This window comes from Pezoporus flaviventris, unplaced genomic scaffold, assembly GCF_033815535.1.
Source record: "Pezoporus flaviventris isolate CSIRO_AGI_PZ_B2104156 unplaced genomic scaffold, CSIRO_AGI_Pfla_v1 ptg000073l, whole genome shotgun sequence".
Lineage (NCBI taxonomy): Eukaryota > Metazoa > Chordata > Aves > Psittaciformes > Psittacidae > Pezoporus > Pezoporus flaviventris.
In genome coordinates, this window is record NW_026892621.1 from 3636935 (window position 1) to 3663402 (window position 26468).

Genomic DNA, 26468 nt, shown 5'->3' on the forward strand with positions numbered 1-26468 from the left:
CATAACCCAAGGTCATTAACAAGCAAAAACATCTCAGCTACGGTATCTTCCCCACATGGCATATGGCCAAGCAGCAGAAACTGTGGCCACAGGGCAGGAGGAGATGGCACTGGACACAAGCCTTCGTCATCACATGCACATGGACACATGACTAGGAGCTGCTGCTGCCTTCACTGTCACCAACATGATGTCTTCCTAAACCGAGGTGAAATGAGCAAATGCCATTTGGCCTAAGGAATGCCAGAAAAACTTGAATCCCAGTTTAGGTTTTCTGCTACCTGACTGCGGCCTGTCTGAAATGGACTCACGGTACTTAAGAACACAGAGTCCCTTCAACCAAGATGGGCAGAATATTGAAGACTTTAATCCACAGAGCATCAGAACAATTCCAACCCATCTCCACAAAGAATCCATTGTAAAGAACAACATCCCTTTGTCCTTCAAAATGGGCTGCAAAATCCCTTCCACAGAGGGAAAGCAAGAGAGCAGTAACAACTGTGCAGTCAAGCACTCTGAATCCAACAGCAAACTACACGAGCCATTCAGATGAAAACAAGATAGTCTTTTGATCATGTTATTTACATAGAAAATGAGGAGGATGTGTCAGCTTGCCAACTCCTTGCGTGCAGGGTTTTACTGTAACTGATGGCAGTAGGCTGAGATATGACCCAGCCAGTGCCTCAGCCAGTAGAAGAGAATGAATTCAAGCTCATTCTAAGATCTACAAGGTTGGATGATGTAGATCCTTCAGCCCACTGGCTTTGTGTTATTCTGAGACACAACCCGAGAGCAGCCTTCAGATGTTGCTCATATGTTGCGTTTTAATAACCAAAAACTTGTAAGGGCTTCATCTTCTAGAATAGCACAGAGAACAGCGTGGCTCCTGCGATGAAGAGGAAAGGATGTCACATATAATTCGTCTAGGAGCATGGGTGCTGGTATGAGAAAATGTACATAAAAATATCACCACTGTTGCCCAAAGGATTGTCTTTCCAAAACAAACAGGTACATGCCACCACCCAGGAAAAAGAGAAAACTAACTGTGTGCCTCTGACATAGGAGTTTTTAATTCAGCGTTCGTGATGTACAATTGAGGTAGGTGATTTTCTTGGGAAAACAACTGGCTATGAAGAGATCTGCAAAAAAAATGTCAGGTAACCACAGAGTGAAAGAGCTTGAAAGCCCTTGTTTCACTGTAAGATTCAGCTGGGGAAAACTTGGTACCAGAGAACATTATTAATTCCTCCTCAAGAGGACTGAAGATAATGGATTTGAGTTAATGCTCCTATCCACTCCAACAGTCAGCACTCCTATCCAGTGACTGAGATAGCCAGAGGTTGTCAGATTCAGAGAGATAAAAGGGAGCATCTAGCACCCCACGGCGCTAAGGGATAGATGGAACCATTGTCTAAGTCATAGCTGGACTGCTTATTTCGCAAGAAGGAGGTGGTTTATGGGGCCAAGTTGCAGGGTCACTTAAAATACATGTTCTGTCCAAGGGGAACAAGGCTGGAAAGCTAGAGGGAGGGATTGTGCTTGCTCCCAAGAAATGACAGGCTGCCTGGATAGCCTTTCTCACAGTTTTCTGGGCACTGAGGGCAGGTTTTCCAGAACTCCTGGAAGAGCAAGGAACAAGCAGAAATTCGTATTTTTGAACTGATCTTGACAGTCACGAGATTGGAATGGGTGAGCAGTACCAAAGGGACACTCCACTTTTCAAAGCTCTTTAATTAGGGCTTTGTCTTCCTCCCCCCTATACCAGCTAGTCTTTAGCTGAATCTCCCCTTTGATTAACTTAACCCCAGGCTCCTTGTTTGTTCATTTCTAAGCTGCAGAAGCACCTCATTCCTGACCAAACACAGAACAGGCAGGGAAGCGCGGATGGGTTGATAAAACCAAGGTAACAAAAAATGACAGTTGTATGTCTGTGACCCACCACTCACAGGATTAAATCTCTCACTATATTACTATGATATCACTCTTCAGTTAAATATCTGTTAAATCCTTCCCCATTTTACCTGAATGATGTACAAGCTCAACATTTCTGCAGATTTCTACCCCCATCACACGTTAAAGATGTTCAACCCCATAATTAGGCAGGCACTCTATTAAATACCACTGTGAAGTTTTGAATGAAAGCAAACAGTACCTCAGGGCAGTGAGATACTGTGTTAATTAAAAAGGTTTGGAAGCACTGCTTTAGGTCAGAAATGGGTTATCAGCATGCCTGAGTGACATTAGCACAGCTGGAGTGCTACTGAATTGAAGTTTCTTACCCCAGCTCATCTTCTGAAGAGAATATAAAATCGACCACCAGCATAAGTGGGCACGTTCCTTTTATGCAACTCAACAGGTCCCAGATATAAAAGAACAGACCTGCAAAGGTCCTGTGGCTCAAATAGGGGAACTTCCACCCAAAAGTCTTCCACCCTGCTATCCTTTGTAGAATCTCATTCCTTGTACCAGCTCAACAGACTCAACTACTTCCACCAAAACAGATTTCACCACCTCAACTTAGAACAGGTCCACTACAGATCAGAACTACAGTCACAACAGGTTTTAGCCCAAAAGCTCCACGGCTACTGACCAAAGAGCACCTAGGTCATGTATCCTCAGTTCAAGTGTCAGTTTTTAATCTGCTAAACTCATTAATTACAGGATTTTTTGCACATCTCAAAACACTTTCTGCTCACTAACAGAGCACAGTGAGGTTTAGCAGCTACAGCAATTTATTGAAGTCAAGGCACTCTGGATGCTGCTGTCTACTTTATCCCTTACTTCTGTGAATTTAACTCATTCCAGCTCTTTTTTCCCCTCTAACATTCACTAGTGGAGGTAGGCTTCTGTGAGGACTAGGATTCTACAGAGAGAATTATATATACACACACACACACACACACACTTACATTACAATGAGTATTAAAATGTTTGTTGCCATACTTGCTTCTAAATGGACTCATTGAGAAACACTTGAAAACAAACAGGGTAGTGTTCAATTTACTGTACTGCAAAGAAAACCTCAGTACATCCAAAGACCAGCCAGTAAGACAAGTATCAAGTACCTCAAAGCTCCCGCTGTCGAGAAATTAGGACTTCTAAGGATTTTTAAAGGAAGATAATTTTTTTTGGCAGTTGAGCCGAGTCAGATACATTGATTTTATAACATTGATAAGGAAGCTTTTTGAAACTAGCCAAGAATCTGTAACCATCGCTGCTAATGCTGGAATTCCTGGTTTTGACCCCTTTGGTAAATAGCTCAGTGCGATGCCTACAGCAAGACAGGAGTAAAGTGTTCACCTCTCCTAACTGCAGCCACTGATTTTAGAGGATTCAGCAGGAAAAGTGTGCACATCAGCAGTCTCCCAGCCGGCTCTAGGAGATTTCTTTTACAGCAACCACAGAGCAACTGCTACAGCTCTCCAAGATGCCACAGCATGAGAAGTGAAGGGTGGGGGTTAAACAAGCAGCAATGCACACCAGATGTCTGAGAAGGACATCTAAAAGATCCAGAGCACAAGGAAGCATATTAAAAAAGAAAAAAAATCCCCTTCAATGCCATAAATATTTATACTAAATCCAAGAAACTGGCTGGGTTCAAACTTGTCCTGCATGAATCATACAGCACTTCCCTCACTCCCTCTTCATTTAACATGTTCTGTATAAAACCACCACAAAGGAGGTGCCATAGTTATGTCAACTTCTTTTTCTATATGCTAAGAGTACTTCTTGTAGAGCTCCTTTAGAACGGATTACTTTCCAAAAAACATAAACAGAACAACTAAATAGTCTTATTTGACTTGGCTAGCTCCCACATGCCATTTACTGCTCTTCCCAGATAATTCAGATTCATGGAAATAGTTTCCTTATGACTGGACAACTTTTATTTTCTTCATTTGGCCATTTCACTACAATTAGCAATGCATCACCAAGAAAACAGCTCCAACCAATTTAGCACATTGGAGCCAAGAGACAACAGTTTTCTGAATGCTTCTGCTCTGAAAGAGTCAAAAGCTGCTGATTTTACAGATATCCGAGTTTACTTTCAGAAGTGAGACATACTAAACATGAACAATAACAAAACTGTAAGTCACAATACCATCTCTAATGCCATTTGTAAAGCAAGTCAATACTCATGCCCAAAAAGACAACAGCTATTCCAAAAGTTCCACTTAACAGCTTTGGTTTTCACTCGTCTTAAAGCAAAAGCTTGCTGGGTTACAGTTACTTGCTGTTACAGTTAAAATAAAACCTAATAAATATTTTGATATTGAGTTATATTCCCATAAAGCAGTGTCACTCCTGTCCTGGAGAAAAAAGAAAAGAAAGCCTTATCTACTAAATCTCTCTCACTTCTCACTACAACCTATTTCTGCATGCGAAAGGATAAATATTAGGCCTTGCAAACCAGGGAGGTGTAACGCTCAGTGGTTTCCATGTCTCTCCTCTCCAATGGTTTTCCATGAAAAATTACTGATTTTTAAACACAACTGGTTCCAAACTTTTCACGGGAGAGCAAATATATTTCCTGGAACCTTCTAGCAAAGTTTGGAAGAACAAGAGGAAAGTTCTACACTACAATGCTTGATTCTCACAGTTGACAAGGAACACTCCAAAATGATGAGGAGTGAAAAAGAACATGTCTTAAAATAATGAAAGATAAACTCTTGCAGTGGAGGCACATTTCTCATGAAGGCATACTTTCTTTCTTCCTCCTATGCCCCAAAAGCTCTAACATTCTACTTTATCCCAGATATTATCTACCCGCATCCACGTACACCAGTGCGGATTACCTTCTCCTTCAATGACAAAACGTGGCAGTGTCAGGTTACATTATAAGAGGGAAAAGCTGAGCTGAACCATGCACTACTATCTGTAACAAGTTCTTGTTTTTAACACTAGCAACAATAAAGCTAAAAAGTGAAGAAAACCCAAAAGTGTTACCCCGAAAGTGTTACTTTAAAAACTCTGTTACCAGCCAGCGCTGTGAAACTGAGGCAAAGGAAACATTCCACACTCCTTTCACACTTTTGTCCCCCATTCTCCTTTTACTGTTCACCTGAGATTGTCCAGACTTACATTCCTATTAAAACTAGGCACCTAAAGATCTTTGATGAAGACTCACCAACTACCTCACTGAAGTTTCTGGATGACTTATTTTCTGGCTAGAAGAAATGCTGTGGTGCTCCTAGGAACACTGTTACTTCATCCTCACTGAGGCTATGCAAGAAAAAAGCTGCTTCGAGCTCTGTCCTAACAACTAAAATGCTCCAAGTTTGCCTTACCTTCCAATTAGTGCCAAACTACTACTAATATTAAGAATAAAATTCTTCCAACTCCATCCACCCGTAACACGAGGTTTACAAGCTGACACAGATAAACCTAATTAAGAGTCCAACTGCGTGTTGGAAACCACACTTGCACTGGATGATCCATAGCCTCGCTTTCTGTCCCACCAAGGCTCCAGAAGTACATGCTGGTCCTCAGAAGCGACATGCGCCATTACATTGACTGGTGGGGACAGGCACGAGAATGCCTGCTTGCTCTTAAAGCTGTCAGATGAAGCACCAAGAGCAATTAAAACCATGGACTGTGGCGCTCACAGCATATAGGTTACTGCACCCCCAGCCTTGGCACAGGGCTCACACACCAGCTTCTAGCAGTGCTGCAGTGCACAGCCAGTTATTCCCCAAAGCACATGGCTGTTACCAAAAGAGAAGGGAACAATGGCTCCGTGTGTCCAGCAATCGTTCCATGCTGATTTGTAAAGTAATTTTCAGGGAGATGATACAAACTGCATGATGAAGGAAAAATTGGCTGGCTTTAAGAAAGAAATTAAAACCAAAAGCACTCCTGATTCTTTAACACTGAAAAAGCATAACAGCGTTTTTGTAAACACTCCTCCAGAACCTTGTATTCATCACTACCTCATACTATTATCAGTGAAAAATTATAGGCTCTGTCCTGCTGGATTATTGTTCGTGTAAACAACTTTGCTAAATTGCTTGGCACACCGTCTGCATGCAGCATGCTAAAACTCTGGAGTCTATTCATCCCAAATCAAATATAAAGGCCCATCTGTATTAATCCTCAAGCAGAAATTAATAGACAACTATTTTCATGCAAAGTAGATATTTAAAAAAAAAAAGGCAAGCCGAATACATATGGATGAACTTTTTCATTCATAATTTTAGATAGCACACAATGAAGACTGTTGTTTAAGCTTTATTTTTTCCCCTAACAGTTCTCCATACAATGCAGTGCATTGTTCAAACTCCGGAGCAATTTAAGCTTTTTCAATGTCTCCTAAAATCCCTGGATTTATATCCAAAGAGACCTGGCACTGTAACAAATTTGACTTGTGAGTAACAAGTTACAGCCTTTAACCAAATTGCTCATTAACAGAGAATTCAACTTACTGCTACAATCCTCACTGGTGCTGCCTCTCTTATCTATTGAAAGCTGTGGGATAACCCACTATCACATCTTGGGTTTTAATTTCCTTGTTTGAGCTCTGAGCACAAATGCTCAACTAGCAGCAAGGGTGAGGAGAGCAACAGAATTCCTGGGGGAAAAAAATGCTTAAATATGACATAAATCTATCTTGCCTTTGATGAATGATTGAATTTTGATGTCAGTAACTAAAGAGGATATTCCCCACTTCATGCTCAGAGGAAATGAGTAAGAAAAGCCCAACTGTGAAGTTGGAGCTCTTTGTTTTTTTCCTGTAGATAAAAGACATTGAAAAAGCAAACCCCACAGAACGTTCTATAAATGGGGAACATTATGTAGGTGCAACTTCATTTACATGACTTTGAACAGAAATTTTACACTGCATTACAAGTAAGAACACGTAATTCACCATGAAGGAGATTTTTATCCCATTTATTATTCCACTGATTCTTAATAGGAGAATAGTGTTAAAGTAGATTTATATATTTAGAAACTAAACCAAACTCCGGAGCTAACAGGAGAAAGTGATGTTATAAAACCCAGAGTAAAATGTAAGGTCAGCAAAGAGAACTGGTGGAAACTATTCTTTAGAACTTCAGAAAACACATCACGTTTCATTAAAAAGCAAGTGGAGTTAACAGAATCTACTTCAGGCTCCTCGTTTGGTATCAAACATCTCAACTGGCTTTGAGGAAGACAGGCATATATTCAAACTGCCTTGCAGTGTGCTAAGGTGACATTTAGATATGCAAGCTCGGTGCTGAAGCCAACTAATGCTCCATTGTTACAGGAAGTCAGTGAAGTAATTATGTAATGCCACTGACTAATGTAAGGTGTCCTGAAAGCAAGAAGGGGTGGGTTTCCTATCAATCTGGATCCAATTTTCTTCATTAAATAAAAAAATAAGAAGAAATCCAGCCTTCTCTGTCCAGGGAACTCTATAACTACTTCATGTGCTCCAAGTCTCATAACAGGCCTGGGGGATTTCTTAGCATCTTATTGCATTTCTTTATACCTTTCCCAGCACAGCAGTTCAGGCCTTGAGAATGTAGTAATAACACAAAGCATTTGAAAATGGGAGCAAGAGGAAGGAAGACAGAAATCTGCTTTCCAACGTACAACCATCTGTACACTCCCTCAGATAAACAACTACTCGGAGACTGCACCTTCCCATACATATTCTATTGGAAACTAGGAGCCAAAACTTGCTAGACTGCCCCAGCACCAGGCAAAGAGCAGGATCACCTGTGATTTGTTTTGTTTAACTGAGCCCTCCTGCCATTACCTCACACACAAAGCTCTCTGAAAAAAAGAGTATTAAGCTAAAGTTAAGTGAGTTTCCATTGCAAAACAAGATGCAGATGTTCCACCTCTGAATACATGCCCGGATCAAGCACTTGTTATTCAATACGAAGCGCTGGGAATGCAGACTACAGACTGGTATAGAACGGTTCTGCTTCGTGGCCTTTGTACCTTGGTGAGGACAGCAGTCTCCCAAGAGTTTTCTGATGTCTCTGAGCTCATTAGTGAGAAAACAATAATATGAAAGCACTACTATTAAACTGGCCATTGTTGATAACTGGCAGCAAATGTTCAGTAGGAGGATATCAGATATATTCATGCTAAAAATCAACATCCAGATGACAAGTAGACAATTCTCTAATTATTTCTTCTTTTCTTTCTTACTACACTAAGTATCTTACAATAAATTGCTTGAAACAGTTGATCATGGCCAATGCAACTGTCATTTTCCCACTGGCAAAGACTGAACATTCTCATTTGAATGATTCAAATTTTTCTTTCACTGGAGAGGGAGGCAAAACTCAAATGGTCTTTTTTATGCAATTTGGTAAAAAAAACAACCACCATGTTGTTAACATTTTCCTCCAAAAGTATTAATCAGACTTGAGATTATCACAGGGCATCACCAGGAGCTCAAAACTAGCAATGATATTAAGAAAACACTTCAAAAGGACACCAACTAATGGTATGAAACAAACAACTCTAAGGGAAGGAAACTGATTTAATCTGTGATTCAAAATTCTGGACACCCTTTCAGAAAGCTCTCTCATCTCTGGTTCTAACCCTTTTGCTGGCTGTGGCTCTTTATTATATGAGTGTGAAGAACTTTCCATCATATTATAGAATCACAGGAGTGCTGAGCCTAGAAGACACCTCTGGCGACCATCTTAGTCCAAACCTCCTGCTCAAAGCCAAGCTCAACTAGGACAGGTTGCTCAGGGCCATTTCCAGTCAGGTTGTGACCATCTCCAAAGGTGGAGATTCTAGAACCCCTTTAGGCAACCTGTGCCAGGGTTAGACTAACCTCACAGCGTTGAGGTAACTTCACCTAAGGTTGAAGGCAAACTTCAGTTAAGGTTCCGTATTAACAAGGCAGTCAGCTCCATCTGCCACATGCCATTATTTCTCAACAGCTAAGGAGAACTTCCAGATCAACTATTTCCACCACCCTCGACAAAAGGACACTCTTCTGTCCATAGGGCAGATAAACAGCACTCTGTCAATAAAGGTCCCCACAGTCAATGGAGCACGATCATGAACGACACTACTTAGAACAGAATGAAGGCACAGCTGAGGTTTCTTGCACCTACCAGTCAAGGAAGACTCACCAAGGGCTGGCATTAACCCAGTAACCTGAAGCTTACACATAACAAATTGCTATCCATAACTCTTGCTGGGCAAGAAAAAGCATGGCTTGTCATGGGACACAGATTACATTCTTCTTCTCCATGCTGAACCAAAGGGCTGCCAAATGCACATGATGGAAGAACCTTTCCACCTTCTTACATACCAATGTATCTCTTATCCATAAGCTGCAGCTATAAATCAACCGCATACAGTTCCAGTGGCTTGTGGCAGAGGTGAAAGATTAAAACCGCTAGTACACCTCCTAAACTGAGGTGCCAGTTATCTCAATAAGCAAAAGCAAATGTTTGGAGAGAAAATCTAAAGGAATAGGGAGCCCATCTCATTTACTTCTCATGGCATACAGGCCCATAATTCTTTCCTCTGAAATTTCAAACCTATTTTCTCATCATACAACGTATTTGCATCCTATCCTACATCTGCAAAAGTACTTTTCAGGAAGACATCTATTTATAAGTAGTTCAAGTATGACCTTCAATTAATTGAGTTTGAAAGGGTGCTTTGTTGTCAGGACAGTTACTACAGCAGCAGCGTCTTTGAAAAGACAAGATCCATCTCTGCTGACACAACTCACTTCTAAAATAAATACTATGGCAGAGGTATGGAAGATGTGTAGGCATCTCCAAAACACTCTTCGAGTTCAGTGCAGATGTTGCCAGTGTTTATACTTTTTAAGCCACTGGGATATAAACACCTCACTATAAACACCACTGAAGTTTTGCTTTTCTTTTCTTCATTTTGTGTGTGTTTATTTTAGTGTTAAAAATGTTAACTTCCAGAATAAGGAAAATAGCAACAGATGTTCAAGCTAAACAAAGACTGTTACAGTAGAGTGTATTCCTTAAGCTGTTCCTTTGCCTTTGAGCTATTAAAGCTAAGATCCAGTTAAGTAACAATTATTGGAAAAGCGGGTAGGGGGAAAAAGCAACTGGAAAAAACCTCCCATAAATATTAGGCATAATTATAACGAATTGAACTAATGAGCCAAAACTACAGTTTTTCTGCCTTAGTCAACAAAACACTCAGGAATATGTACCATGTAAACAGAATTTTATGCAAAACTTCAAGGTTTACATCAATAGTTGTCAGCTGCTTCCAAAGAAAACACTGGTTACTGCAGAGAGCCATGAAAAAGTTAAAGGACCCTGAAAGTTGTTTTTCCTCTTCCTCTCCCCCTTTTTTAACTACTTTTCCTCTTGTAATGAAGAAAGCACAGAATAAGAAAGAGCTTGGAAATGGAACTCTATTGAATCGCAGCTCTGTATTATTCAGTACTAATGGGCAAGCTCAAGCTTTTGTAAAAGAGCTTTATTCAAGCAAATATATACATATTTGTGCAGGAAAGAAAAGGAAAAGGGAAAAAAATGGAACAGAGATGTTAACAGGGAGCCCCTGCACTTCCCAAAGGACAGCTATGTGGCCATGCTAGTTTAATGATGGAAAAGATGGTGTTTTGCAAAGCGAGGCTCAGCTCCCTGCCTTCCGGCCTAGCTCTTTCTGAAGGGTGTGAACAGATAGCTCCCAATCCTATGCACACCCCTTCTTGTTTCTTCCCTGACAACTACAGCAAGTTTGTTTTCCAGATGAACGCGGAAAATGTTCCTGCTGAATCAGAAGAAAGATTTCTGCAATGCTTGTGTGTGGCTACAGCAAAAACAGCCCTACTGCCAAGCTGAATTAGCTCAATGGTGCCTTTCTTTCCAGTCAAAGCCAAGCCATAACCACTTCTTCAAACTGCACGTAGATAAAACTCCACTCGAGTAAGAGTTTCACCCCGTTACCTCAAGCAACTTCCAAGGAGGGCTGTGAATGCTAACAAGAGGCAGAACGAACCTTAGCTGAAGACAACAGAAGTAAGATTCAGAGCGCAGGGAAGAGCAGAAAACCTGCGTTTTCCAACTAGTTGTGTAATTCTTTCCCCGGGGAGATGAGCGTGGGGCGGTTCGGGGGGGGGGGGGCGGAGGAGGGGCGGCCTCTCGCCGGGGCTCTGCGAGGCGTGCGGGGAAGGAGAAGCCGAACAATGGGCGGCTCTGTGCTGCCGCCGGCGCCTCGCCAGCCCCGGGCCCGGCCCGCGGGACCCGGCCGGGCCCCAGCGCCGGGCCTCGGGGCCCACCCGCCGCGGAACCGCCTCTGGCCCCAGAGCGGGCCCGGTGACGGGGATTGACGCCGGGTAACTCGCACCCGCCTGACAAAGTACTTCTGGTGCAGCTGCAGGCGCTGCCTGCCGGGGCAGCAGCGCGGCCGAACGGACCGTGTCTGCGAGAAAACGGGACCTGACAGTAAAAATGCTCTTTACGAACCCCTCCCTCCCCAAAAGAAGGCAGTTAAAAAGAACTAACCCCCCTTCTCCAAACCAAGCTTTAACAGCACAGACTGCGAGATGCCCCCGACCGCCCGCGATTCCCTTCCCAGAGCAGAAATCGCGCTTACGAACAGCACCCGCACCGACAAAAGGCGCTCCGCGGCGCGGAACCATTACCTTCGTAGCACAGAATGCCGATGTTGTTGTTCATCTTGTCCAAGTACTGGTAGTTCAACAGGTCCATCTTCATCAAGAGCATTTATCGTGCTGGCAGAACGGACCAGCGCGCTCGCTGCCGCCGGAGCTCGGGGAGGGGGCGGCCGGGACGCGCCCGGCTTGCAGCAGTACCAGCGCGGGGCGCAGCCTCCCGCGGACCGGCGCCGGGGGTGGGGTGAGGGGGGAGCGCGGAGGGGTTACAGCGCACACACGGTCCCTGCCGAGCTCCGGGGCACTACCACGGTCTGCGCGCTTCCATAGGGAGCGCGGGGAGGAGAGGCCCGGGAGGACGCCGAGGACAAAGGCGCGGTCCCGCCCGCGGCCCGCCGCGCGCTGACTGCCTGCCTGCCTGCGCGGACACGCGGGCTGCGCGCACCCCGCCACGCATGCGCAGAGCGCGCCGGGCGGCTGAGGGGAGGAGAGCGGCCTGCGCGGGGCAGAGGAGCAGGGGCCCGTCGGTCGGGGTGAAATGAGCGCTGCTGCGCGTTCACTTCATTTCCTGGCGTGGCCTCAGGCGAGGCCGGTGCTGGTGCAGTGAAAATAACCGTTTTACATGGCCGGAGCAGAGCAGCAGCTCCGGTGCGACAAAGACAACTAAAGCTGGAGAAATGAGGTGTGGGGGGCATGCACTGCACACACGTAGTGCCACAGGTCAGCCAGGACACAGGCACGGTGAAGTTATTAGAGCCAGTTAAACATCTTGCACTTCTAACAGCTGCTGAAGCTCCAGTTTCGAAGGCATCGGTGATGGGGAGTTCCTCCCTGTGAGGGTGCTGAGGCGCTGGCACAGGGTGCCCAGAGAAGCTGTGGCTGCCCCATCCCTGGCAGTGTTCAAGGCCAGGCTGGACACAGGGGCTTGGAGCAAGCTGCTCTAGGGGTTGGAGCTGGAGGAGCTTTGAGGTCCCTTCCAACACAAACCAGGCTGTGAATGTTGCAGGAGTTGCTCCCCCCTCAGATTGGGGCTGCCCTTCTGCAGCCCAGACCTCAGCCACAGAGGCTTATCGTAAGGGGCCAGAACACCGGCACAGGTAATAAGCATGTGCTCACTCGATGGGCATCAGTTTGCATTTCCTGTGGCTGATCAGCACCTGAAGTCTGAGTTGATAATAAAAGAGAAATGAATACTAGGAAGGTTCGGTGTAAGTAAGAAAGAGCAGAAAAGAAAAAGCTAAGCTAATGGTGTCCTGATCTTCTCCCTGCCTCCCTCTGCCCATTTGGCTCAGAACACATCCTACCCTACCGGGATGAGGAGTTCTAACAGGACACACAGGAGCAAAGACTCATTGAGAACCACAAACAAACTTCCATTTCCACCTGAGAATTTCTCCCCTCTGTTAGAAAAGGGGACTATCATAGAACAGAATCACAGAATAGTTTGGGTTACATTACAGAGGCAATTTGTGAAGCAACATTTTGTCAAGACATTGAGAAGTACTGTTTGAATGCTCTGGGTATTTCAGTGGGACCAGACAACTTGCCTTACACTGATAAACAGGAATAAAAAATTCATCTCCAGGGATGATTCCCTAGAACCCGAATAAGGTTTTTCCTCGCTTGCGATACAGAAAAGTAGTCCTACCCACATGCTTCAGTTGCAGGAGAAAGCCCAACAGAGCTGAATTCAACACAGCAGGCAACAAATCCCCTGACTGGAATTCTGCGCTGCTGGGAAGATGAAGGTCAAGATGAAGGCCTTTTATTGATTGTTTATATGCAACAAGGGCACTCTCCTAATTGAAAGTGCAGTTAATCTTTTGAGACTTCAACATGGTGTAAGAACTTATGGGTTCTCTTCACTAACAGTACATTACTTGGATGGTACTTAATAAAAAGGTTGCAGTTGCTTTTCTGCCTCACAAGGATTTGTCACCACAAAAGCTGCACCACACATCTCCAGCCCAAAGGAGTGTGTGCTGTTTTGTAGGAAGGGAAATGTTCTTTATTAAGGACATTATGATTTTTAAGCAGGGGGACTAGAAGTTTTATATAGCAGATCATGTTGTGCCTACTCAAAGATATTTTATGCTAATGCTTCAGATTTAATGAGCCATTTCATAAAGGCATCAAGAGAGGCCTAAGTCCTTTAGGATATAAACTGCAACAAACGTCCATACCTACAACATTAACAAAAGAGAGGCACGTTTCTTTCTTAAGTATGACAAAGCTTTTGGAGAAAAGTATTCCTGATACATTCAGTTTTTACTATAGACAGCTTCCATGTAATCACTTAATACAATACATTTAATAGATGCTTGGGAAGGATAAGAAGAGCTAAGAATTTTTTTTTTCCAATTTAAAATACTTGACTTTTTTTCTCCAGAAAACGCAGGTGATGAGGAAGAAATGAATATTCTAAACTTATTTAGAGCGGTGGTCTACAAGAGAGGGCTTGCACACAGTGTGTTAGCTACAGAAGGGCATTACAGTTCAAAGTCCAATGTGAATTCCCCTCTGTATTCAAAGATACATATTTCTCAGCTTGCCTGGAAAACCAAGGTTGGGGATTGCCTACAGCTCCCTGACTACTCAGTAGTGTTGGGCAGATGCTAATGAAGAAGTTAACTCTTCTGGTCTACAGGTTTTTAGAAAGCAGTGATCACTTTAATATGTGAATGAATGGCTTTCAGCAGTGCAGGACACACTGATAACATTGTCAGATGTTGTGTAATGAACTTAGATGCTTCAGATTAAATAATAATAAACTGGTAGCAAACCCTGGGAACTTTATGAATTTCTAAATTAAAATATCTATACTGAAAGGCAATGCCTAGTGGAAGAACAGGGGGAGAAATCACACAAGTAATGTATCTCAAGCATTCTAAGACAACAATCTATTCATAAGAAATCATTCTTCGAAAGAAAACAGCTACATTAACCAGCAGACATTAAATACTGACTTAAATATGGGTCACCCTAAAGTACTCTGTTCTTGACAGCAAAGAATTCCCAACTGTGTGATTCAGACTGCTGTCCATCAAACACTTCACCACTGTGAGATACCATTCACTGAACTGGAAGCAATAATTGATGCATCAGCAGGTTAAATGCAATATACATAGAAAAAACAGCTATTAACATCACTCTGGGGCCTGTGTTAGCTCACTCTATTCTACATATTGATAGTTGCAAACACAGTTACATGCTGTAGTATCTCTGCTTCATATTAGCTAGAATATTTCTTACAGGATTGCACACACTTTTCTTCTGTAAGGCAGATAAATACCATTATCTATGAACAAAATGTTTGAAACACTGAACTTTTAACACAACAGCATCCCCTAGAGGTAGCTGAAAAGCCACACGTGTCCTGGATCACTCTCGAGGTCACACTGAAGTACCTTGGATTTGATTCTCAGCATCCCATAAAGCAGATGGGATCAACCTCTTAAAGCTCTAACGCACTTTAATACAGAAAGCAAATTCAGTCTTCACACACAAATGTCTTATCACAGAAGTATTCCAAGGCAAGGAAAGCAAATGAGGAAAAAAACAACCAACCAACCAAACAAAAGGAAGTTCTAAAGGACAGGTCAATCACCACTGTCAAAACTAGGCAGCTAAATACATACTTTTGACAGGACAAAGGATAATGGGTTCAACTGTCAACAGGGGAGGTTCAGGTTAGGCCTTAGGCAGAAGCTCTTCCCTGTGAGGGTGCTGAAGTGCTGGCACAGGGTGCCCAGAGAAGCTGTGGCTGCCCCATCCCTGGCAGTGCTCAAGGCCAGGCTGTATGGGGCTTGGAGCAGCCTGCTCTAGTGGAAGGTGTCCCTACCCATGGCAGGGGTTGGAACTGGATGAGCTTTAAGGTCCCTCCAACCCAGACCACTCTGTTTTCAGCATGACACCAGTTGAGAATTGACACCATAAAAGAACAATGTTCAAGCCATTCACTTGGACACAGCTGACATTTCAACCTTGATCATCAGCAGGAGCTATTTCTACAGTGACCAATTTTGCAATGTAGAAAAAAAAAATCCAAAACAGTCTTTATAGAGGCGAGACACACTCTGATGTAGAACAACATCCAGTATTGCTCAGGACAACTCAATTTTTGAATGGACAGAAATATGTGTTGCAGCTCCCGAGGTCAGAGAGGTATTTATGATACACTGCCTTTTAGCTGATACCATTCTCCAAGGATGAGGTGGAGGAATAAAGCAGGAGTACTTAGCTACAGGTTTTACTACTTTTCTTCAGCCAAAACATGAGCAAACTGTAGTTAACGGCTGCTAGGTGGCGATGTGCCTGAAGGGAAAACACTGCTGTTGGTTTTCCACACACCCAACTGCACAATTGCCACACTTAACCACCTCGGCTTTTATTACTTCAGTTAGAATACATTTCATAGCTAAAAAGTAAAGGAAAAGTCTCATTTAATCAAGATGGGGTGTTTGCTTTTAAATACGTTCAGATATAGTAAAGAATACAGTTAAAATGTATTAAATGCACAGGATGCTCAGAGGTGCATGATACGGAAAATGACATTTCTAGTTTCTTACAAGCAGCCATCTCAAGATCTTTGATCACAAACTACCTTCTCTTTTTCACAGCCCTAGAAAACAAATCAATAAAAGCAATCCCTACCAGGAAGAACATCTCTGAATGAAAACCAGTGCATTCCTTCTTGTTTTACCAGCCCTCTATTAGACAAAGGTTTCAACAGTATGCCAGACATTATAGAACATGAACATATTTTTATTATTACCAGTGGACTTCCTTAGGCCTGATATTAAGTTGTAGCAAAAGAATTTGCATGGTCTCTTTCATTCTTGTCATACCCTAACTTAGGCAATCCTGCTTAGAAAACAGTCATATCTAGCAAGGAAATCTGTTTGTGAGTGTGCATGTGTACTTGTCTGCATCCATCATAAGCCACTGAGTCACTCAAGATACGAAGCTCTCTACTGCCTGAAGGACCGAGCCAGCAGACATCCTGCTCTCAGCGCCCTGCTGGCCTAGTAAGAATAGAACTGCCACGGAAAGAAAAAACACAGTGATGACCAAAACTATCTTGAGTTGCAAGCCTCTTAAGACTGGCTTGTCTGCACTGGGGGCTGGATGTTTTTACATGTTTAGCTGTCCTGCGGTTCTTATTCTCTATTAGTCACTTTTTTGAAGACATTTAAAAAAATGTATTTCCCTTGTGAATGTAAATACAAAATTCAGCTCACTTATTTGTAAAGATTTAGCCATTTAGAAGCAGCCCTTTCACGCCAGATCAAAAACCTCCAAGACATTTATCAATTTAAAAAGCTTTCAGTTAGTTAAAGCCTGCTCTCATCAGCAACAGCCTGCTCCCTCTGTTCTCCAGTACCGCTCCATCATACCTCCAGAAAGCTATTGTCTCCTACTCCAAAACTAAATGCACTCCTCTACTGTACCATAGACTGTTTACATGAAGGAAGTGAGGCAAGGGTAACAGGACAATAAAAACAGGAACAAAGGCAGGGACACAGACAAGCCACCACTGCAGCCTGCATTTGGTTGGTTGGGGTTTTTTTGGCAATAGCTACATTTAGCTGTCTGGGTCAAACTAAAATAGGCCAGAAGACGGTGTTTGATGGTTCTGGCAGCAGCTGCTGCCCTAGCAGGTACTTCTTGTCTCCAGAAAGCAGCAGACAGCAATTTAGGAAGCAGCAGACTTTGCTTCCATCAGCTGGATCGTGCGGACCCAGGACTTGAACTACGTCCTTTGATTACCTTCTGTCCCCTCACTGTGGCACAAAGCTGTAACTCCTGGTTATTTCAAAGCTCAGAGTGTGTGTAAGATTTTTTCAATGCATGGTGAGCAGGAGCATGCCGAGTACACATTCTGCTGATCCTGTTACAGCTAAAGAACTATGCTGCAGTCGCTAAGGACTGAAGGGCAGTGGAGGTGATGTACCAGGTGATCCTTCCAAGTATCTTCCAAGTTCTACAAGGTGAAATACAACTGAGAAGTGTTCAATGGCACCTGATTTGACTTGACTGCATTCTTTGCCTGCTTCCGTGAACTGAACAGCAGGCTGGGACGATCAGGTTTACCAGGAATATTTTTCATTCCTCAGTAGTACTTTGCAGTTCACAATTCGCTGGTGTTTTCCTCTTTGTTCTCTTCAGCTGGGCTGAGAACACTTAAAAAAGGCAGTTAGAATACATAACTGATAAATCTAGTTTATCTAGGTTGAAAAATTGTTGTTTGCTAATTAAAATCTTGATAATCTTCCCTGTTACTTGCATACTAATTTAAATTTCTGAAGGATTGATGATATAATCACAAAAGTAATTTATCTCAAACTACAAAGAGTCTCAAACACAGTCAAAGCCTCTAGATGCACACAGTGAACTGTTAACTCTGCTGTGCCCTAACATTGTGTAACCAGGGCAAAGAAAAGATTTTGTATCTTTCCATTATGAGAAATAAGAAGGGAAAAAAAGTAAGAAAAGAGAGTGTATTAAAGAAATAAAGCCAATTCTAAGTCAGCTTGGTTGGTGCTCGAGCATCTAAAACACTTCTTACTTAGAGAAGTTCTGAGCCAGACCATGTTTAGAGGCTAGATTTCAGAATTACTGTGCATACCCCTCAGCTTTGGGAAGAAGCAAATCCAGTTTCAAGAAACCACTAATTACAGGGCTTCAAAATAAAGCAAAGAGCTCAATGAATGCTGAAGTCTTTGAAAAGTTTCCCCCTTCATAACTCGCTTGGCAATGCATAAAATGTACTCACAGGACCTAATTCGAGTTCCATGTCAAATGTACGGACACCTGCTTCTGTGTGCAGAGTTGACCTTGCTTCCATAAAGACTGAGTATCATAGGCCACACAGGTGACAACCATGTAAGTGAGATAAAACCATGAATCCACACTGTCTTGCTAAGAACCACTCAGTAAAACCAAGTACAGCTTTTGTTATAGAAGAAATTAATTTTGGCTTTTAAACATTAAAGTAATTACTTATCCTCAATGGTAGGATAGAAATGTTAATAAGTACCTATTACAGCACCTGGTTTTATAACTTGCAACCTACTACTTCATTAAGTTAAAATGAAATCTCATTGAAGTCCTTTTCCAACTGAGGGTCTTATTCTCTACAATTTTAACACTATTTGACCTTAATAAATTATTTTACCACACTATAAAACCCCGCCACCCTAAACACACATTCACTTATTACCAATTGCAGTGCTCACAAAACCCCAGCCACCCACAGCACCGCACCCTTGCTCAAGATGCTGACGGGGTCTGTTGTCCCCTAAAGCCACTAGAAGAGCACAAGAGAAAAGAACCACCACATTCAACCACCAAAGCGTTGCCCTTGCGTTGCTTAAAGTAGCAGTACAAGAAGAAATGTTTTAACTGCATATCTATACACATCATATGTGTGCATGTGTGTAGTATGTGGCACGCATGTGGAATGTGAAAATGGTATTGATTCTACTAGAGGGTGTATTTACTCACTACAGAGAAAGCCTGTACAAATTCACAGCTCTCAGGGAAACAATACTGCTGCCTGCACAGGTCCGAGGGAAAACCTTTCAGAAGGGGTCAGCCCTCCCTGTTCCAAAACACAAACATCAGCTCCAAAAGTTCATGCTCTCAGGCCTTGACAAGTACTGACAGTGAATGCTGTTACAGTACTAGGAAGGTGAAACCCTACTCTTTCCCAGTGGATCAAAGTTACCATTTCCACTTCTAGGAGAACACAAGGGAAGACATTTTTCCTTCCAGAAAAGTAATTTTTAGTCCCAAAATCAAATGTAAAGGCTGCTGAAAATTCTCCATGAAAACTGTTTTTCAGTGGAAGCAGCATGAGCTTTTCCTACTCTGCTACTACAAGACCAGTAATATACCATCTTCTTCCAAAGTGCTGGAAAAGAGCAGGGTCCTCCTGGGTATAACGGAGTCTACATACTCTGAGAGGGTAAAAAGGGCATTATTTTGGGACAGGTCTGGTGGCTAAAGAGGAAGGGGTCCTGATAGTCCCAGTATCTCCTTCTGATAAACACTCCATTGTAAAGGAAATCCCATTGTAAACAGGCAGATCCCAGCTCCCATGCACGGAAAAACTAAAACATGAGCTGTAGGGGGTGAGCTGAGCTAATGACACAAGTCATGTTCTTGCCAAAATTCTGTGCTTCCTGCTTCCAGAAGGCAGAGAAATTGAACCATCATATGAAAATGATTGCTCAGGCTGGGTCAGGAGAGTGAAACAAGGAATCACATCATTGGTCTGAATTGCTGATCTGTTGAAATGACGATAAATGAACAAGCAAATAGGCACAACATGTACCAACAGGCATTTAAACCATGCACGGAAGTATGGTACTCTATCCCCAAAAATCACAGGCTCAGTTTACAACCTTAATATTCAGCATAATTTAGTTTATGTCAGTGTTGGTAACTGGCCTAGAAGCACGACTCCAATAGGAGTGAGCAGCCCGGACTAAACTGCTTGGTGAGCGACATGGCACCCAAAGCGCACGCATGTACCAGGCTGAATGCTGGGTTTGCTGCTATTCTTAGCTGAGCTGGGATTTGCTTTAAAGGAAGTAGCAAAAACGTTACCAAAAAAAACCAAAAAACAAAAAACCCAAAAATAAAATTAAAATATATTTAAAAAGCCAACCCCCCTGAGCTGGGGATGTTCTACTCCTTCCATTACAAGCCTGAGCTAGCTTTTTTCAGGATAAATAGCGTTACAGATGCTTTTTAGCATACAAAAATGCTTAAAGAGAGTCACAATGGTTGTAAAAATCCAACGCAAGTTAAAAAATGCCAGGAAGAAGATTTTGGGGGGTTACCCTGGTGTGCCACCCATACACAGCTGTAGTGCATGATTCTGCTTGGTTACCTTGCAGGCTAAATTCCCACAGGACCTCACCTCACTTTGGGTAAAGAAAGATTTATTGGCTCTGGTCCTGAATAATGATTAAATGGAATCATATCAAAGAGGTGGTGTAAAGATTAATTAAAGGTTTATGAAGCTTTGTGGCAATTCAGCGATAAGTGCCACATAAAAAACTACCAGGAATTGAAAAGCCCTGCCTGTTGAGCTTTGTTTGAGTAGTGGGCACACATGAAGATGAGGCTCCACACTAAGCAGTCTGGAAAAAACCCACCCAAATATCACCCAGCTCTTTCAGTAAGCATGGTCCCTCTCAGCAAGCAAGACTAATGCCTTATGTAAAAAGTGGCTTATGATAAGAACTGCTGTACACCATGGATTCTTGACAGAGAAGCCGTGTCTTCAAGAATCAAAATTCAAAGCTCTAACACAGTATTTCAGTAGGAGTTCCCTAACGGGGCGAGTCAAAAAATAACAGAGCCACCCAAGCACTATCCCCATTACGGCACAAAACTCGTACCCACACAGGTATTAACTACTGGCTGAACTACTTCTACCTGCCAAACAGGCAAAATGCTCACGAGAGCCTTCTGTGGTGTCCCCTTCTCAGCCCACAGTATTGCCCTTAGGCTGGTTTGTGACCGCTGGTGCCAGCCTCACTCCTCTCCTGTAGCTAGTCCTATCACCCGAGCCTCGCACTCCCATCTTCATTTCCAGTACTCCTTTACTAGTACCTACTTGTCCCAGGCTCTTGCCCAACCAGCCCCAATTGCCATGTTCTCCTGCCAACATCCATTCCTGCCTTCCCACACACGCCCTCTGCTCAGACACCTCACCTGGGCCCGCTTCCCCCCTCTCTGCCCTGGGCTCACACCTCAGGAGGTCAGTGCTGGAGATGCTCAAGCCAGGCAGCTCCTCTTGTGCAGTGCCAGGCCCTGAGCAGGGGCTAACATTGCCATTCCTCTTCTGCCCTGCGCCCTGTGGCCGGGCAGCTCCTCTCACCTGCGGCATGTTCAGTGTAGGCAGAAAGATCCAGAACAGGGCCAACACCACCGAGGTGCTCATTAAACAGATTCTTACATGGGCAGGAGAAAGTGCACAGAGGTCAGACTTCAACCCCCTCTTCCAGAACAGCAGGTCACCAGAGTTAATGGGGTTTTAAATAGGGACAAAGAAATATCCAATTATTTTGTATCTTATTTTTGGAAAAAGGCAGCTCATTCTGAATGAAGTTGCAGGATATATATGAGAATGATCAGGGGACTGGAGCACCTCCCGTATGAAGACAGGCTGAGAAAGTTGGGGCTGTTCAGACCAGAGAAGAGAAGGCTGAGGGGAGACCTCATAGCAGCCTTCCAGTATCTGAAGGGGGCCTATAGGGATGCTGGGGAGGGACTCTTCATTAGGGACTGTAGTGACAGGACAAGGGGTAATGGGTTAAAACTTAAACAGGGGAAGTTTAGATTGGATATAAGGAGGAAATTCTTTACTGTAAGGGTGCTGAGGCACTGGAATGGGTTGCCCAGGGAGGTTGTGAATGCTCCATCCCTGGCAGTGTTCAAGGCCAGGTTGGACGAAGCCTTGGGTGACATGGTTTAGTGTGAGGTGTCCCTGGCCATGGCAGGGGTTTGGAACTCGATGATCTTAAGGTCCTTTCCAACCCAAACTATTCTATGATTCTATGACATGTACATCCATGTATACGTACACACATGTGTACCTATAATGACTTCTAAAAAACAGGCTAATTTTTCTCCATACCATCATTGCCTCAGCTGATTAAAACAGCTGATGTGAAATACATTTCCCCATGCATGCTACTGGCTTAACTGAAACAGCCAAAGAAATAAACCCTTAGCAATATATAGCTTAAAGAGAATTGAAGACCCATTTTCCTTAGGTTTGGAAATGCTCTATTTCATTTATCACAGACTTTTTTCAAGTAGATACTCTACTAAATTGTTCCATGTTCTCAGAAGTGTTTTAAAATATGCTTTTGAGAGTGCTGCTCAGTTGAATAAGGACAAGAAGTGTTACAACTGTTTAAAACAAGAAAAACCTCAAGTTATTATTCTCAGTTTTTCAATCTATGTATGCATAAATCAAATGCTCCATGAAATGATGTTAAAATCCCATAGCAAAGAAAGGAAAGCAAATATTGCTACCAAAATTAATCCTACAGGCTATAGTGGAAGAGGATTAGTGAAACAATTCACTGCATCTCCTGTAAGTCAGGATGTGTTTGTCACACCGAGTAATAAACCCCTGTGATGTGTATGCACGTGGCGTAGCCTACAAAGTACATGACAACTATTTGCAACTAAAAGAGAGATGCATAAACCCCAGGAAAACAGCCTCCATTTCCCAGCAGCTTATCCGAGTCCTTCCTCTGCCAGTCGTTTTGGGTGCGGATTTAAACATCTAAGGGGCAAAGCTGTAGCTAAAGAATAAAAGCAATCCAAAAGAAAGCCCTCTGCACAGAGACAAACTGTGCTCCAGCTGTCTGCGGCTGAGCTGCGGAACCAGCCCCAGCTTCAGCTCACAACACGTTTCCCTTGGCTGGGATGCTGCTCCACCAAAGGAGCTGACAGCACTTACGGAACCAGCTCTAGGGCAGGGCGAGAGCGCGCCGCTACAGCTGGAGAGAGCAGCTAAACCCTGCTCCTCCACAGTGATATCACACGCTCCTGTCCACACTTGCAGTCACATGAAATGCAAAGCACCAGATATGTGGATGAATAACAATGTAAACCCACAGCACTGCAACTAACAAAGATTTCCAACTATTTCATACATCTGCCTGAAGACGAATCAAGTTAAGGGGAGATACAACAGTGCTCAGGTCGACACAACAAAATCCTGATGTGCTCAGAACAGTATTTAAAGTTTCGTATTTCCAAATGTAACAACAGACTGCGCAGAGTGAGTGAAACAAGGAAAAAACAGAAGCAGCTAGCCTTGCCCTCCCCCCTCCCCGTGTTCTTTATGTTGCAATTCCATAATATTGCAAGTTTTGCAATGCTGGTGTTTTCCTTAGAGCCCCATTTCTCCCAAGGGCATCTCAAGACATTGCACACAATTTATTTCTTTGAAGTTTTTAATTCTAACAGATAAACAAAGACATAAATTATGCCTCAAAATGAGTCCTAAAGCTCAAAATTAGAAAGCAGGGACTCCCAACCCAAGTTCTCACAAGTCTGAAGGCCAATCTTCCAGTGCTAAAACTGCTTGGGTTTGACAGAACACAGAACTAAAGAACAGTGTAGATGGATAAAGACTGTAAAAATATGTTTCCTTCTTAGATGTCTCATCAAATGCACTTGATCATTTAGATATGTCCGGTCTCAGGACAAATTCACTGTCTTCATCTTTCTCTGAGGTCAGATACTCAGACACACATAGCACAAAACTGAAGAAATTACCAGATGGAAATGTTTGTGGCAGGTTCTCAGAGGGCATTTTCCAGTTACTTTCCACACAGACAAGAAGAAACGCAGCTAAACTGAACTGAAGCCATTGTGATCAGGACTTTCATTTTAAAATGTTTAATAAAAAGGTTAATTTTCTACCATCTAATACAGAGAAATATTATGTAGATAGAATTTCTATCTCCAAGGAACTTTGAAAACCCAAATACATTCAGTTTCCTCCTGAGGCAAGTATCACACCTCTATCGCAGCTGGAGAAATCAAGGCAGGAAGATGAGATGCACCTGAAGGCACAGAAGCTAGTCAGTTCCTGACTCTGTGCTGGGCCAAAGACCACACCTTGCTTTCATCCACTCTAGTAATTAAAAATAAAAGAATCTGTGGTCTGTATATTCTTTTCAGACAGAACCTGTCCGACCTGTTAATTTACTGACAATGTATTTAAAAAGTCACAAGACAGCCAGTGGGGAACCTGCATTAAAAGAATCCTGGTGCTACATGTTTCTTGCAGAATCCCAACTTCTTTTTCCTTACTCTGGACTGTGTTCGTTCTGCAGGCCATTCTCTCTAGCTTTGGATGACACTGTGCCAGATTCTTGTTGCAAGGAGGGATTGCCTTCACCAAACATTACTTACAAGAGGGGAAAGAAATTAATTCAGTCATTAGGAAACAAACCAAAAGGGACTACAAGACACTTGGAGAGGGGCTTTGGACAAGGGCCTGTAGGGACAGGACAAGGGACAGTGGCTTTAACCTGTCAGAGGGGAGACTGAGATGAACTCTTAGGCAGAAGCTCTTCCCTATGAGGCGCTGGCACAGGGTGCCCAGAGAAGCTGTGGCTGCCCCATCCCTGGCAGTGTTCAAGGCCAGGTTGGATACAAGGGCTTGGAGCAAGCTGCTCTAGGGGTTGGAGCTGGATGAGCTTTAAGGTCCCTTCCAACACAAACCAGGCTGGGATTCTGTGATTCTATGAAAAAAATACAGAACTGTATTACTGCTCCTTCTCTGATCAAGACAGAATTCAGTTTATAAAAAAAATATTTGAGTGGTAGAAATTCCCAGAAAAAGTACTGTTGCAGTTCAGATTCTTCCAGGGACCACAAGGGAGAAGATGTGATCTCCTCACAAGTAAGCGCAGCATGCATTTACCATCTGCAAAGTCAACTAGATTCATACAAGCAAGTGAAGGCAGCTCATTCTTGCCTGTAAGTCCTGATCTGCAAGCCTAATATTGCATCAACTAACCCCTGCTGTGGACAGCCCTTGGGAAGCTGCCTGAATTATGTATCTCCTGACACTCTTGTATTCTGCTTGTGAACCTTCACACATCTTGGTGAGCACTATCTAGTTCTTAACTAACCAGAGAAAGCACTGTTCTGACTTTGGGCTCTGAAAGACATCCTTTCACATTTTCTTTGCATTTAAATTGGGCTATATCCAACTCTGCCAGGATCAAACACAAGCAAACTAGTAACAATGAGCCTCCATATCCACATACATCACACTAAGTAGAATGTCACAATACAGCTCATGGGAATAAGCATTGGCAAGACTGCAGGCTCGGTACAAAATCTGCAGTACAGATGATCCCAAGATCAAAGTTCACCTTACAGACTTATCAACAGCATTCAGCTACAAAGGGAAACACACCATCAGACTTACATCAGATATCCATACCAACATAGCTCTCCATGTGTAAGCATCACTTCCTCAGGGAAAAGTACCTTCACAGGTTATCCCGAAGAACAGAAACAGAGTGCTGTCCGTTTTCCTAAATGAATAATCCTCCCAACACAAAAGCCAGGAATTGCTTTATATTTTGTCAGACCACAGCAGATACACAAATAAATTCACGTCATCAGTATTATAAAACAGATCAACTGTTGGTATAAAACAAGACTAACACATTATTCCCTGACAAAACTGCGGTCCGATTTTATTTCTATTCAAATTTGTACGCAGAGAAATCCATCTCTCACAAGCTACAGACCTTGTCTGCATTGCTCCATTGTTCTCTGAACACAGATGTCTACCTGTGGAACATGAATTACAAAGTTCAGCACAACTTTCACAAACTACTAGTTACACTCTACTTCCACTGCGGTCACTATTCTCAAATCGCTCTTATTTACTGATAAGCAGCAGTAGATTCATTTTTATACACCACTTTCTGCCAAGGTTTTCCATGTACTTAAAGATTGAACACTCAGAGCTCTTACGGCTTCAGCAGAGTTGGTAAAACTGTCCATGCTGATTGAAACTTCTCTTCAGTTAGACTAACAGAAGCAATTGCCATCACATTAGAGAATAATACTTGAGCAACAGGTTTCTGTATTACAGGAGTTGTGCTAAGTACTCCCAGACAGACTAAGCAACTGAGGTTAAAGCCTGCTTGATTTGGGTTTCCTTTACTTGCTTGAAGATGGAGTATGAGTCAGGAACGCCCGTGCAGTGAAGACAATCCCAAGGAAACTCATTAGCCACACCAGCCTGTACAGTAGTTGGCTTGGAATTAAGTATCAGGAACACTATTTGAGCACTGTCAGAGGTTATTATACATCAAACCATTTGCAAAGTTTT

The 26468-nt window shown here is 43.1% G+C and overlaps 1 protein-coding gene across 2 annotated transcripts in view; it reads right to left on the reverse strand.

Annotated features, from left to right (window-relative positions):
* Window positions 1-26468, reverse strand: part of VGLL4 (vestigial like family member 4) — a 66807-nt gene that overhangs the window by 30031 nt on the left and 10308 nt on the right. Inside the window, exon 1 of one of the 2 annotated variants that reach the window (XM_061472960.1) lies at window positions 11597-11881. The exons of the other annotated variant lie outside the window; for it this stretch is intronic. Within the exon in view, the coding sequence (XP_061328944.1) occupies window positions 11597-11678 (82 nt within the window). The 5' untranslated portion in view covers window positions 11679-11881. Of the gene's footprint in view, window positions 1-11596; window positions 11882-26468 lie in introns of those variants that run through there. 2 annotated transcript variants of the gene reach the window in all.